The sequence below is a fragment of the Lagopus leucura genome, unplaced genomic scaffold (genome assembly GCF_019238085.1).
Source record: "Lagopus leucura isolate 7727_CA_CO unplaced genomic scaffold, USGS_WTPT01 Super-Scaffold_100159, whole genome shotgun sequence".
Taxonomy (NCBI): domain Eukaryota; kingdom Metazoa; phylum Chordata; class Aves; order Galliformes; family Phasianidae; genus Lagopus; species Lagopus leucura.
Window position 1 is genome coordinate 15,150,340 of NW_024962335.1, and position 12,685 is coordinate 15,163,024.

Here is a 12,685-nt window from a genome sequence, read left to right on the forward strand (position 1 = left end):
TTAGTTTTCTTGAAGTCCTGTTTCATTTCATTGCATTGAGGAAAAAAAGAGAAAAGAGAGAGTGAAAATAAAGAACTAGTCAGTTGGTTTAGAATACAAGTAACAGGAATTTGTTTTATTTTATTTTTAAGGCAATGGCAGGGTTGACAGTAAAAAAAAGTAAGAAAATGACAGAAATCCAGATAAGCAGAACTATGGGCTTACTGAAAAAGTAGCACCTAGAGGTAAAAATATAGAGAAATAAATAAGAATAATCAAATGTAAATGTCCTTTTAAGTAACTCAGAAGAGAAATGTTCCCTGGAGACATGATGATTTTAACCATCATAACATGTAAGTAATAATCAGTGATAATAAGGAGATTATAGAGAATAATAGAGAAATTAGAGAGAGAGAGATAAGAGATTTCTTAGTCTTCAGAAGTAAAGATGACAGAAAGAAACAGCAGGTTATTATCTCTGAAATATACACAGGAAGAAAAGAGAGAGGTTTGCTCTTGGTTTGGATGAGAGTAAGAAAGTAAAAGTTAATAAAGCATCAGCATCAGGTCATGTTTTATGTAAAAGCGGTGATTGAAGAAACAAAGGATAAAATAAACAACCTATTAGTCAAAGTACACACTCGTGCATTAAAAATAGTACTTACTGTAGCAAACGATGCCAAGATAGAGAGCCATGTACCTGTACCTGTAATGGGTGCTTCAAAGGATGCAAGTATTCAGATTACAATCTCATTACCAGGAGAAATTGTCAAGGAAGTGCTTACATTTTTCTTTTTATTAATGATAAAATCACGTACAATGGGAGGCACCAAGGCTATGAAGAATGAGCAAAGATGGGAAGTCCATACACTGCTTTTTTTTTTATTTGTACTGAGGTAGTGGCCAGGAGCCAGACAAAGAGAAGGCTTCTTCCCCAACCAGCTCCACTTGACTTGTGGGGATATATTTGTGTCATTTCACAGATCTTCATTTTCTCTGTTACAGACCACAGTGCTACAGTGATTACCTGGTGCTTACTGCTAATTCATGCTAATAAGGCTCATAGCACTGTAAAAAATACTGACTGTTGATTAGGTTGTGATACTGTCTAGAAAGAGCGTCATTGTAATAGTCAGACTTTCATTTTCAAATATCCTGTTTTCAAAGCATTTTTTATAAATTTATTCACCACGTTTTTTTTGGTGAAAGAGCTGAGCAGGGAATCCTTAAGTGTAAAAAGGAAAATAGCTGCTTTAGGATTTTTAAGAAACAGCCTCTGATTGTTTTATCTTGAAAGAAGAGTAGCCAGCATAAAAAGACAGAACAAAGAGGGGTGACAGTACACCAGCAGTGACAGAACTGTTCTTGCTGCTCCTCAGCCCCTCGCATGACTATGATTAACTCCCTTCCAAAATTTGAAGTCACCTCTATCTTATGGGCACTGGAAAATTGTAGCAAGTATTCTGTGTACTGTTAGTCCAATACCGTGTTGATACAAGTGCAATATCAGAAATATTGCTTAGGTGATGGTTTACATTGGAGTCAGCAAACAGCTTTCTCAAGCTGCATTTAAGCTCCTCAACAATACCCAAGGTGTTTTCCAGGAAAATCGCAGATGGATGCTGGGAGCAGTGCTTCCTCGTGTTGCACTGAACTGTTGTTCACCCAGCAATTCACAAGAGGTCAAGGCATTCTGAAGCACTGTGAAGTTCGAGCCTATCTATCCTTAATGTGGTTGGGGGGGTCTCTGTTGAATAGGGTGAGTGCTACAGTGAGAAAGAAGTAGTACTTATTCCTGACTCCAGATCTTGTAATGCCAGAGCCCACTGGAAGAAATAAAGCTCTGAGTGTGTTAATATCTGGCATTTGTATGTTAACATGACCCCAAAGTGTCCTAGGAACAGAGCCCAGCACTACAAAGTCACTCAAAGAGCCTCTTCACCTCTTCCTGATCAGATCATGAGAAAGAGACAACTGCCAGATCTGCAGAGAGAGGAAAAACAGTTTCTATTCGTGTGGTTTTACATATATTTATATAAATTTAATAAATATATACATATATTGCTACTTCTGTTTTATTTTTAGATCTCTCTAATTAGGCCAGTTTAAGAGTCACCTCCTCTCTATGCCTGCCCCATAATTATGAAAATGCCTCCTCCAGTACAAATCCTGGCTCAGATGAATTTATTACACTGCAGAAGAAAAACTTGTTGTTCATAATAATGTGGTCAGAGTTATTTTCTCTCTTACTGGATGGGAAAGACTTCTCTCTCTTTTTTTCTTTTTTCTTTTTTTTCTCTCTCTTTTTTTTTCTGATATAAATATAGTACAAACTAAACAGAGCCACTATGTAATGTAAAAATACCACAAGCTTTTTATCAGGAAGGACAGCTCATCACCTTGTCTCTCTCGGGACTGGAAATAGAATGTTCTAAAAGTGAAAGCTTTGAAAATCCAATGCACTAAAGAGGAAAGGAAGGGGAAAGGGCTGCCTCGGTTTGTCAAGGAACAAATATTTTCTTTCACAGAGGGCAAATAATGACATGTAACATTCAGAACAGAGAAGCCCAATCACTGTGTTCCCACTGACTCATGAGTGAGGAGGTAACACCCATCTTGAAAATAGCAAGAGCATCCTCCTCATTTCTTGCACAGCAGTCTGGAACCTTTCGCTAGATGCAGAAAGCAGTGACTGAGCCAGGATACTGGGGTCCAGAGCTGCCAAGACCCGTGGTTGAGAGCAGCTATTCATTGGAAAATTAATAGGGATTATAAGACTGAATGTAGTAGAGATATTCGGGAAAGCCTCAGTTTGAGGATAATAAGGAAGTGAAGACTTTAGTATATCTTTATTATTTTGAGGTGGGTCAAAGGGCAAACGGCATTTGGTTAGGCCTAAACTGAATGTGTGAATGTGTGTCAGCTTGCTCGAGTATCTGCTGAGAAGGGGGGTGTGATATGGGGAAGAGGGAAGCAGAGAGGCAGGAAGCCCTCCGTGCAGAGCCAGCTGTCCCAAAAAGGCACAGTCACTGCAGAGAGGCAATGTGCAGGTCGAGGTGGATGAAAACTCCCAAACTCCATGTGGCCAGGCCAGCTTCTATGAAGGAAAGTAGTCAGAGCTTGCATTTTTACAAGCCTAGTAGGACTCAGTTAAACACCACAGAGCCAAGTCTGGCCCTGGCTCAGTTTAGGACATTCACCTTGCAGCTCAACCTGCCTCTAAGCCCAGTTTGGACAGAGAAACTGCATATGCAAGCCATGTCCCCAGTGGTGTGGGTTTAACCGGTGAGACTGAGCAAACTCTGGATGGCACTTGATGAGGCAAGGCAAAGGGAGCCCTTGCAAACTACTGTAATTCTGACACTCCAGCCAACTGACAGTTATTTTTTCATGTGGCCACATCACTAATGAAAGCAAAAGGGCACAGTGAGGCAATACCTGCGGTGCTTAGGTTGAAGATGAGAGAAGAAGGCCACAGCCCTAGGATCATAGTGTGCAGAAAGATGTGGGGTATACAAGAAGCAGGGAGGAGATTTGGGGCCTGGAGACTGAGGCAGTAGAAGTTTAGAAGCCTTTCAGTATCTAAAGGGGGGCTGTAAGACAGAAGGAGACAGACTCTTTCTCAGGGTTTCTCGTGATAGGAAATGGGTTCAAACTAAAAGAGGAGAGATTTAGATTGGATAATAAAAAAAATAAAAAAAAAAAAAAGGTTTTATTATAAGGGTAGTAAACTGAACAGGTTGACCAGGAATGCAGTGGAAGCTCCATCCCCAGAGACATCCAAGGTCAGGCTGGAGGGGCTCTGAGTGCCCTGCTCTAGCTGTGGGTGTCCCTGTTCATTGCAGGGGAGTTCAACTTGATGACCCTTATGGGTTCCTTCCAACTCAAACAACTCTATGAATCCATGAAGATTTTGCCCAGTTCTGCTCGGGAAGAGGCTAGATCAGTGCCTGTTGGGAAAGCTGCAGATGGGGATGGGAACAGTATCTTCTTCTGAAGGGCCACTGCTAGGCAGAGAGCAGGACCCACTTGTGTGAGGATATCCCTGGGGATCCAGGTCCCTCTCTACTGCACCCAGAGGAGTGTAGTGGGACACTGCTGGCACCCACATGGAAGAAGAGAGCCAGAAGGGAAGCGGGGACTCTCCTGGAGAGATTTCTTGCTCAGAAAAGGCATTTGTCAACACACTGCCCCAAGCTCTTCACAACAGGTCACTAAAACGCTACAGCAAACAGCAGCTGATGGCTCCAGAATGAGCCTATTGCTGCTCAAACAGCCAGCACAGCTAAGCAAACAGGCTGGCAGGGCAGGGGCTGTGTTTGCACTTGCTGTTTGCACTCCTCTGCGCAGCTAGTGGGATATTGCATTTATCCTAAGAAGGGTGAAAAAAAAAAAAAAGAGAGAGAAAATAGCTTCCTGCTGATTTCTTTCCAACTTCTTTTCTTGCTTCCACATTGTGGCCAGCCTGCCGTTTTAGAAAGTAGATTTATCTCTTACTAGGTAAATCGATAACTATTTGATCAGTAATCATTTTTAACAGTCCCATCTTAAATGATGCCCTCTGATGTCACACTGCATACATTCTGCCTTTGGTTATTTTCCATGGATTTTTTCCTCCTGTTAGAAGAATGAATACTTTATCAATGTGTAAGACAGTTACAAGTCTGGAGGAAATGAGTTATAAAAAATGTAAAAGTAGAAAGCTAATAAAATGGCAGACTTGATAGATAAGGCAGGAAAATAAATCTAATTTGACTGTAACTGGAGTGCTTCCTGTTTATCAAGTAATAACCGCATCCAGGCCTAAGCCAGCATTAACCCAGGACACAGTTGTTATTTTGTCAGATTTGGCTGGCTCTAACAATTAACAAGGGGCAGCTCAGATTTCAGCTTTGGTGTGGTGATTATTTTGATGCCTGGTGGGAAACAGGGCCTTAGCCTCCCAGAAGGGGACCTGGCAAGGTACTTTCTCTGAAAAGCCCATGGGAATGTCTGTGGCACTGGCTGGGAAAGAAGGCAAAGCTATTTCCAAGAGGCGGTGCAATGCGGTAGCACCAGGGGAATCATCTGCTGTGTTCATTTCTTAGTTTGTGTCAGGTCCCATAGAGAAAATGTGCTTCACATTCATCCTCTCTCTCCCCATAGGGAGGAGCTGATGGAGAGCAGGAAGGAATTCACCCTTCCTTCCTGTAGCACACCACTTTTTTGAGGAGAAACCCTATTTAATGAGAAGAGCATACAACTTCTTTATAGGAACACTGAGACGGTCTAACTCCAGCCTGCGAGGGGAAATGGCATCCCTTCCTCTACCTCACAGGCCAACACTCCTGGGCTGAGACCACAAATGCCTCAAACCAAGGCCCAGAGACATCTGTTGTACAAGCACAGCACTTTCTGTCAGATCCCACAGAGGTCCCTGTTCCAAGTAGGTCATTACATAATGACACAAACTAAAAGAGAGGAGATTGGATATAAGAAAAAAGGTTTTCTTTTTTTTTCCTATTTTTTTTTTTTTATGATAAGGGTAGTGAAGCACTGGCACATGTTGACCGGAGAGATGGTGTATGCCCCATTCCTGCAGACATCCAAGGTCAGGCTGGAGGGGCTCTGAGCACCCTCATCTAGCTGTAGGTGTCCCTGTGCATTGCAGGGGAGCTGGGTTAGGTGGCCTTTAAGGGTTCCTTCTGACTCAAACTATTTGACGTTTCTGTGATTCTATAATGGCTTTTGTCTTTCCTCATGACTAAAGTGGTCTAGAAGATTGTGGCAACCCCCTGCATCGTGCACTCTCAGGTCTCTTCTGCCACTGACTCCTTGCGGTGGCACTCTCCACTTCGTGTCACACATCCCAGCCACTCTTATCTCTATAGCAAAAGCACCTGGCACTGCCCAAGCTGCATGCCTGCCCCTCCTCCTCCCCCCTACCCCAGGATTTTGCGAGGTGTGCCCAGACTTGGGGCTCCCTGGCCTGGAGTGCTCCCCATCAAGACATAAGAGGTAAAAGCCCAGCCCTGCTCTCACACAAAATACAAAGGTTTACATTGACCCTTTCAGTCTTTTATTCCTTTTTTTTCTTAGTTTTCCCCCATCCCTCCATATGGCGGTAGTTCTCCTCTGCTCCATTTCTCATTCAGTCCTGAATAGCAGAAGCCCAACTCTTGCCACAGAAAAAGGGAAAAGGACAAGGAGTATTCTGCATTCAGCAAGAGGAAAATCAGACACTAGGCCCTTTTTCTCTTTGTTCAGGCTTCTAGAAGTGGTTGTGGGTCAGATTGGTTGTGTTTTTCACCTTCCCCACAACCTGTGCAGTTCTCAAGAACTTCTTTGCACCAGGATGTGGAGGCATCTTTGGCTTCTGGTACTGGAGCTTGCACCAAGCTGTCCAAACAGTGCAACAGGTTAGCCACAAGCTTGTTCTCTGTTCTCTAGTGAAGATGGCTCCTGCCCTCTCATGGCTGAAGGCAGATATGTAAAACAACTTGTTTGTTCTTCACAAGGAAAAACCAAATGTGATTGCATGTGTTTCCCTCAGCCGGCTCCATGCAGTCTGGCATCTCCCTCCTTTAACATACACATTGACGCAACTGGGGAGCTCTTCTGGGGCAGAAACCATCGGCTTGCTGCAAGCAAGCACTCAGCAATGCTGGGCTGCAATCCCCAATCGTGATCTCAAGATGTTACCAAACTGCAAAGGATAGGTAGTACGTAAAGAAAGGCACTTCCTTGTTCACCCTTTTCACACAGTGCTGCTCTTCTTCTGCCACTTAATCCACCCTTCTTGCATCTGTCCTGTTCTGAGCAAGAAGAATTGGATGGGTTTCTCTGATTCACAAAGCAGATTTTTGCCAGTTGACTAAAGATTATGGTTGGTGGTGTGAATGAGATGAAGTTGTCCACCATGTCCAGCTTGTTCAGTGCTCCTCTCCCAAAGCACATATCATTACAGCTTGCACTGTTTCGGTCCTTTTTTTTTTTTTTTTTTTTTTTTGGATAAAGTTCAGAGTGTTTCTCATCAGTGAACACAAATCCATGAAAAACGAGCTTCTCAGAAAATCTCCACTTCATAGGTTCTTGCCATCTCATCTCCAAGTGTGACTCAAGCCCAACGCCCCACCAGCTGTCCTGCGCACACCCATGCCATCCTGCTCTCACAGATCTCTGCAGGCACCATAGGCTTCCCCAGAGACCCTGTTTTTCTTCTGAGCTTGCTTCCAGCAGGAGACCTGTACCGCTCCTCAAAGACAATCAGGGAGGAGGCAATGTGAAATGCCAGAAAAATGAAGCCTAGAAGTGGCAGACAACAAACTCTCTTGATTTCTTGGCACTGATCGTGATTTCCTGGCCACCCAAAATGCTCAGTTTTCCTCCATCTCGACATGGGAAATAGCTGTTCCAGTGTCTAAATGAAGTAATGCTTCTTAAGAGATCAATTATTTCTTTGAAGCATCATAAAAGCAATGAGCATTAGCAGGAGCCATCTGGGCAAAACTCAAGCTCTCTCCATGATGCCAGCTTCACCAGGGCTTGTGCATGAGGCAGGAGAAAGGGGTTGCTCTGGTCTGTTTTGGTCTCAGGAAGCTTTTTCTTTAAACCACACAATTCCTGCTCTGTTCTTAACTCTGTCTGTGCTAACTGACATTGTGTGATTCAGGCATGGAGATGACTTCCACTTACCAAATATTCCTGTTCTTTTTGCACCTGTCATGTTTTTGCTGAAATTTTGGCAATCAAGGTCAAAGTAGAGAACCAGTATGACTTCCGTGACATAGCCAGCATCATAGCCATGGCAAAGACCTACGCCACCTCCGAGCCATTCATCGACTCCAAGTATGACATCCGAATCCAGAAAATTGGCAACAATTACAAAGCTTACATGTGAGTGTGTGGCTATGTCGGGGTGACATGTGGGGAGATATTGCTGGGGATGCAATTCGTTTAGCGTCTGGGCAGGAACAGGAGGCTGACTTAATTTATTTGAGAAAATGGCCCCATTGTTCTCCTCCCACCTCTGAACCCAGATCCCTCTGCCACTGATCATCCTTGTTACTCACCATCATTGTCACTGGAAAATAAACCCTTCTCTATCTGTTGTTGATCTTCACTTTGTTTCCACTGTAAAAACCATGTTCTACCACCACTTCCCACCTGCACCTTTCCTTGCAAAAGGGGTCATCATATCCAGCCATTTAGTAAACCCCTCCATCTCCCTGTGTCTTCCTGTGGGAACCAAACCCACCACCTTCCCAGCTGGACACACAATAAAAAAGGGGAAGCAATAAAACAAGAAGGGTGTCCCAACAGCTGGGGAGCTGAAAACTTTATCAGAGTTGGTTGCACCTTGTGGAGTCCTACAGTGTCCAACCTATAGCAATGCCCTGTCTCCTCCCATGCCAGAGCTCATGGCACCATGCTCTCAGGAGGGCATGAGGAGCATGCAGCACCAGGTAAGGATAGTCTCAATTTGGCCAGCATGCAGTGTTTCCATCGGCATTTTGCATGATTGCTCCCTGAGGCATACAAAGAAGGGGAAAAAGGAGGACAGATATTCGTGCAGGTGCCCTACAGCTCCTCCCTGCTCTGCGGGGTAATAAGGGAGTGGCACGAAAGCAGCACTCAACACTGGTGTGTCTGAAAATATTAAAAAGTGCTCAGCCAAATTTCAGGAGTCGTCAAGTCAAGCTTAATTGAAGATGTAACCACATGACTCAACACCTGTTTCTTTTTACTGCAAGCCAGTAGACAAGCACAGTCAAATAGCACGACTTCTCCAGCAATACCACTCCTTACCCAGCTGCAAAATTCAGGACAAATAGCTCCAGCAGTGCATTCTTCAGATCACCAGATACATTTCATGTCTTACCTAAGACCTGCAACACTGTGAGTTGCAGGCCATATAGCTCTGGTGCAAGTGTAGTTAAGTAAGATAATCAAAAGCATGTGCTCACACATTTTTCGGTTCTAGCTGCCTGGTTGGATTCCTAGCACAGAGGTATTTAAATTAGCTAGATAATGACTTCTTGGGAAGGATGTGTGGGACACTCAGCTACTTCATATGAACCTAATGAGAGAAATGTTATTTTAAATCTGATCAGGTCGACAACAGTTCAAATTGGCCAAAGGAAAGAAGGTATTAAATGTCCATTAAAATTCCCTGTTCCTGCCAACCCACTCAGCCTTGGGACCTTAGTCTGCTCCCAGCCTGTCCCTGTGTGAAACAAGGACCCAGTTAGGCTGACCATGCCCTGTCCCTGTTTATTATTCACACCCACCACACTCTCATCCAGTCAGTGATCAGAAATAATACGGGATAATTGAGGAAAGAGAGCAGTCACACTAAAAGCTAATCTCACTGGGGAATATAGCTGTGTAAGTAATTGTTTGGTAGATGAGGCATGTTTCCATACAAAAACAGCCATGAATAAGAAACACCTTAATGAGAAATTAAGCTTCTTCACAAAACAGCAAAAACAGCCATGTGACTTGCTAAGCCAGAGTATTTATTTAAATTTAGAGAGCCATTTATGGAAGTGAGCTTGGGAGGATGGTATAACCAGTCTGATCATGGGCTCTTCCTTCAGGGCATCAGACTGAATAGATTATTTCTACGGTATAAATAAGTCCTTATGATGTCAGAGGGCAGAAGTAAAGGCACCCAAAATATCAGAACTCTCACTGGTGTCTCAAAATCGTTAGTTATGATAGCAAATCTCAGCCTCAGAGGCAATGCAGCATGTGTCAGATGAAGTGAATTTCTTTGATGTGTGAGCCATGGAAACTACCCAGGATTTCTATACCTACACCCACACATATAAGCTTTAAAAACTTCTTCCTTCTGACAACAGACAGCGTACCAGAATTTCTGCATATTATGTTTACTTTGCACCAAGCATCTGCCAGAGGGAGGATGCTGAGGGTGACTCATGCATTCCTTCCCGCCCCAGATGTTCAATGCACTTCCTTCCAGCCCATGACCCAAGGCTTGAGTTCAGTTTCCCATTGACTTCAGTGCAGTGACTCCAGCTTTACACTACTAACAAACACCTACTTAGCTCATGCCTCGGGCCAGCTACAAAACAGCAGATAAGCAGCATGTAATACGTGCCTAAAATTCCACCAAATGCATTTGACCGACATTGTAATACTGGTGAAGAGAAAACATGAATACTTCTCATGTGGCAGCAGAAACTGGGGGAGAGATTATACACTCCACCCTTTCCTCAGCTCAGGATCGAGGGATCATCCCCAGTTAGGATTTCACCTTTCCTTGTAAAACTATGGCTATGGTTTGGTTTTCTCACCAGTGAATCAACTGCTTACATTTGGTATGCTGGCTGCATTTTCTGAGCACTGATATTCAGTCATTCTGTTACTAATCACACTCCAGGAGTTCTCAGTAATAATGGAATTCCAGATGCCACCTGCCACTGCAGGGAAACTTTCTGAACCTATATGATAGTGAAGAATGGCTCTTCCCATTACAGAACTGAAGAACAAAATCGAAGACTCACGTGTCAATAGAAAAAGAGAGGCTGAGGGGTGAACACAAGCCATCAAAGGACTCTTAACAACCAAAGCTCAAGGAGGAATCTATATTTTTGCTTAGAATGTAGGGTGGGAAGATGGATGTTGGGTGAAGGTAACAAAAGGGAAGAGCTAACAGTATAAAAACACAATTATTCAAGAGTAATTTTTGGCCCCCTTCCTCTCTTAAAATATGGGTTAAAAAGACCATTTAAATTTCACAGCAACTGTACATACCACTTCAGAAAAGAAATGGAAAAGGACACCAGGCTGTCCCTCACCAGAGTGAAGGGAAACCCTAGGTAGCCAACTATAATGATTCAGATTTACTATAAAGCAGGACATCAGTATTATGACTGATCTATATAACCTTATGAGTTCAAAGTCTTTTCTACATCATGTTACAAAGGTGAGAACACAGGGAGAGGGGGTTTCCAAAACCACATGTTGAAAGCGCTGGATCACACAGCACACTCCTTTTCCTAAATCTTTTCCATTGTGGAGATTCTTCCTAGGTGTATCTGTCAGCTTGTTGATTTGCTCTAGCAGGCTATTCTGCCAGGGTTATCTGCACAGTGATGTCACAGCAGGCTGTCCAAGGTCTGCCCTGTGCCTAAGGTCAAGGAAAGGAAAATTGTCACCTTCTCATGGATGATGGTGAAACCCAGCAACACCACCTTTTTTTGGAAATTAACCATCACTTGCAACTTATGAGACGGTAACCATTTTGCAATTATAAATTCTCCAAGACCAAAACATAGTAAGCCACAGAAAGGTCAGTGGGAAGTCAGTGGAAAAAGAGTGTATAATCGTATTTTCTATGACACCAGTACAACTGCAGTCAAATTTACGGAGACCCAGAGTGTTAGAGCTGACATTTGTGGAACTGCTTAGTCAGATGTTTGCATGGAGTGTTGTTCTTCCACAGATGGAGGATGCTACTATTGCAGAACACAAGGGTGATTATCCCAGAGACCTTCTCCTGACATTTTAGCTTTCCTAGGCCTGAGGTGTAAAGAAAGAAAGTATTCATAGGGCTTGATGTGTGCTCAAGATTCCTTGGAGATTTCCTTGCCTAATTCCTCATTCGGCCTTTCATGAGTTTGAACAACGTATCCTGTATGGAGTGTTGCTGAGGCAGGATTTGGAAAGATTTCTACAAGGAAGAACCTCACCTCATCCCCTCCCATGCAAGCACTAAGTCAAGGACGAGAACTGCAGTATGAGGGAGGATGGGGCAGGAATGTATGCATTTTCATGTTCTGGTTCTGTTTCTGGTTTGTTTTTTCTAGGAGGACGTCTATCTCTGGAAACTGGAAGGCAAACACAGGTTCTGCAATGCTGGAACAGATTGCAATGACAGAGAGGTAAGGAAGAGGGTTTCAAGAGAGTACTAACTATTCTTGGCTTAGAAGGGAGGAATTGTATTTTAGACCTCAGTTAATTGAGAGAACTGGTAAGAGAGGTCTCCTGGGAGGCTGGATAAAGGAGTTTAAAGACCAAGTATTTCCTTAAAAAAATACTAAGGGCACAAAGGCAAACTGTCCTATTTTGGAGAACGGACTGGAAGGACAGCTAGAGATCAGCATTGCCAGGTCATTAGATCTTTAGTGAATTTAGCCACAGGAAGCAAGACCAGCATAGTAAGGTCGAGCACACAAGTACAAACATGTAGGTACAAAATCAGCAAGGTCACAGCACAAAACGAGAACAAGAAGTTATTCTAAGCACATTACAAATGAGAGGCAGATGTGGAAAAAGTGTTTTTCTTCTGTCCAATAGAAGGAAAAATCTGCCCGTTGAAGTGTTGAAAGCATTAGGCTCTCAAAAGCGGACGCTGTTTGCGTGAAAGCCACACTGCTCGACAGTGCAGAAGGAATTGCCTCATGCACCTTGCACTCTAAACTTTGCAGATGGTACTTCTGTATATTCAAAACACTGTGATATTTGCTAGTATTGAAACTGCATGATATTGTTGACTCCCGGTGACTTTTGCTTTGATGTATTTTCCATATGCTTTTCTATAGAACTTCTATCAAGTTACTTGTTCTCCATCTTGCTTTTTTAAAGTAGGTTATTCATAGATTTAAAGAATCCATATAATATGTGTACTCAATCAGGCCTAGTGAATCTAAGATTTTTTTTTTCTTTTCAGTAGGTGTCTCCTGTTCCCCATGATCTTAAG

General features: G+C 43.2%; 1 protein-coding gene across 2 annotated transcripts in view; it reads left to right on the forward strand.

Moving 5' to 3' along the window:
- Positions 1-12,685, forward strand: part of SYN3 (synapsin III) — a 176,895-nt gene that overhangs the window by 146,014 nt on the left and 18,196 nt on the right. For both annotated transcript variants that reach the window (XM_042889639.1, XM_042889638.1), the window contains 2 exons: positions 7,712-7,854; positions 11,793-11,867. In XM_042889639.1, coding sequence (XP_042745573.1) covers positions 7,712-7,854; positions 11,793-11,867 — 218 coding nt within the window. The remainder of the gene's footprint in view (positions 1-7,711; positions 7,855-11,792; positions 11,868-12,685) is intronic.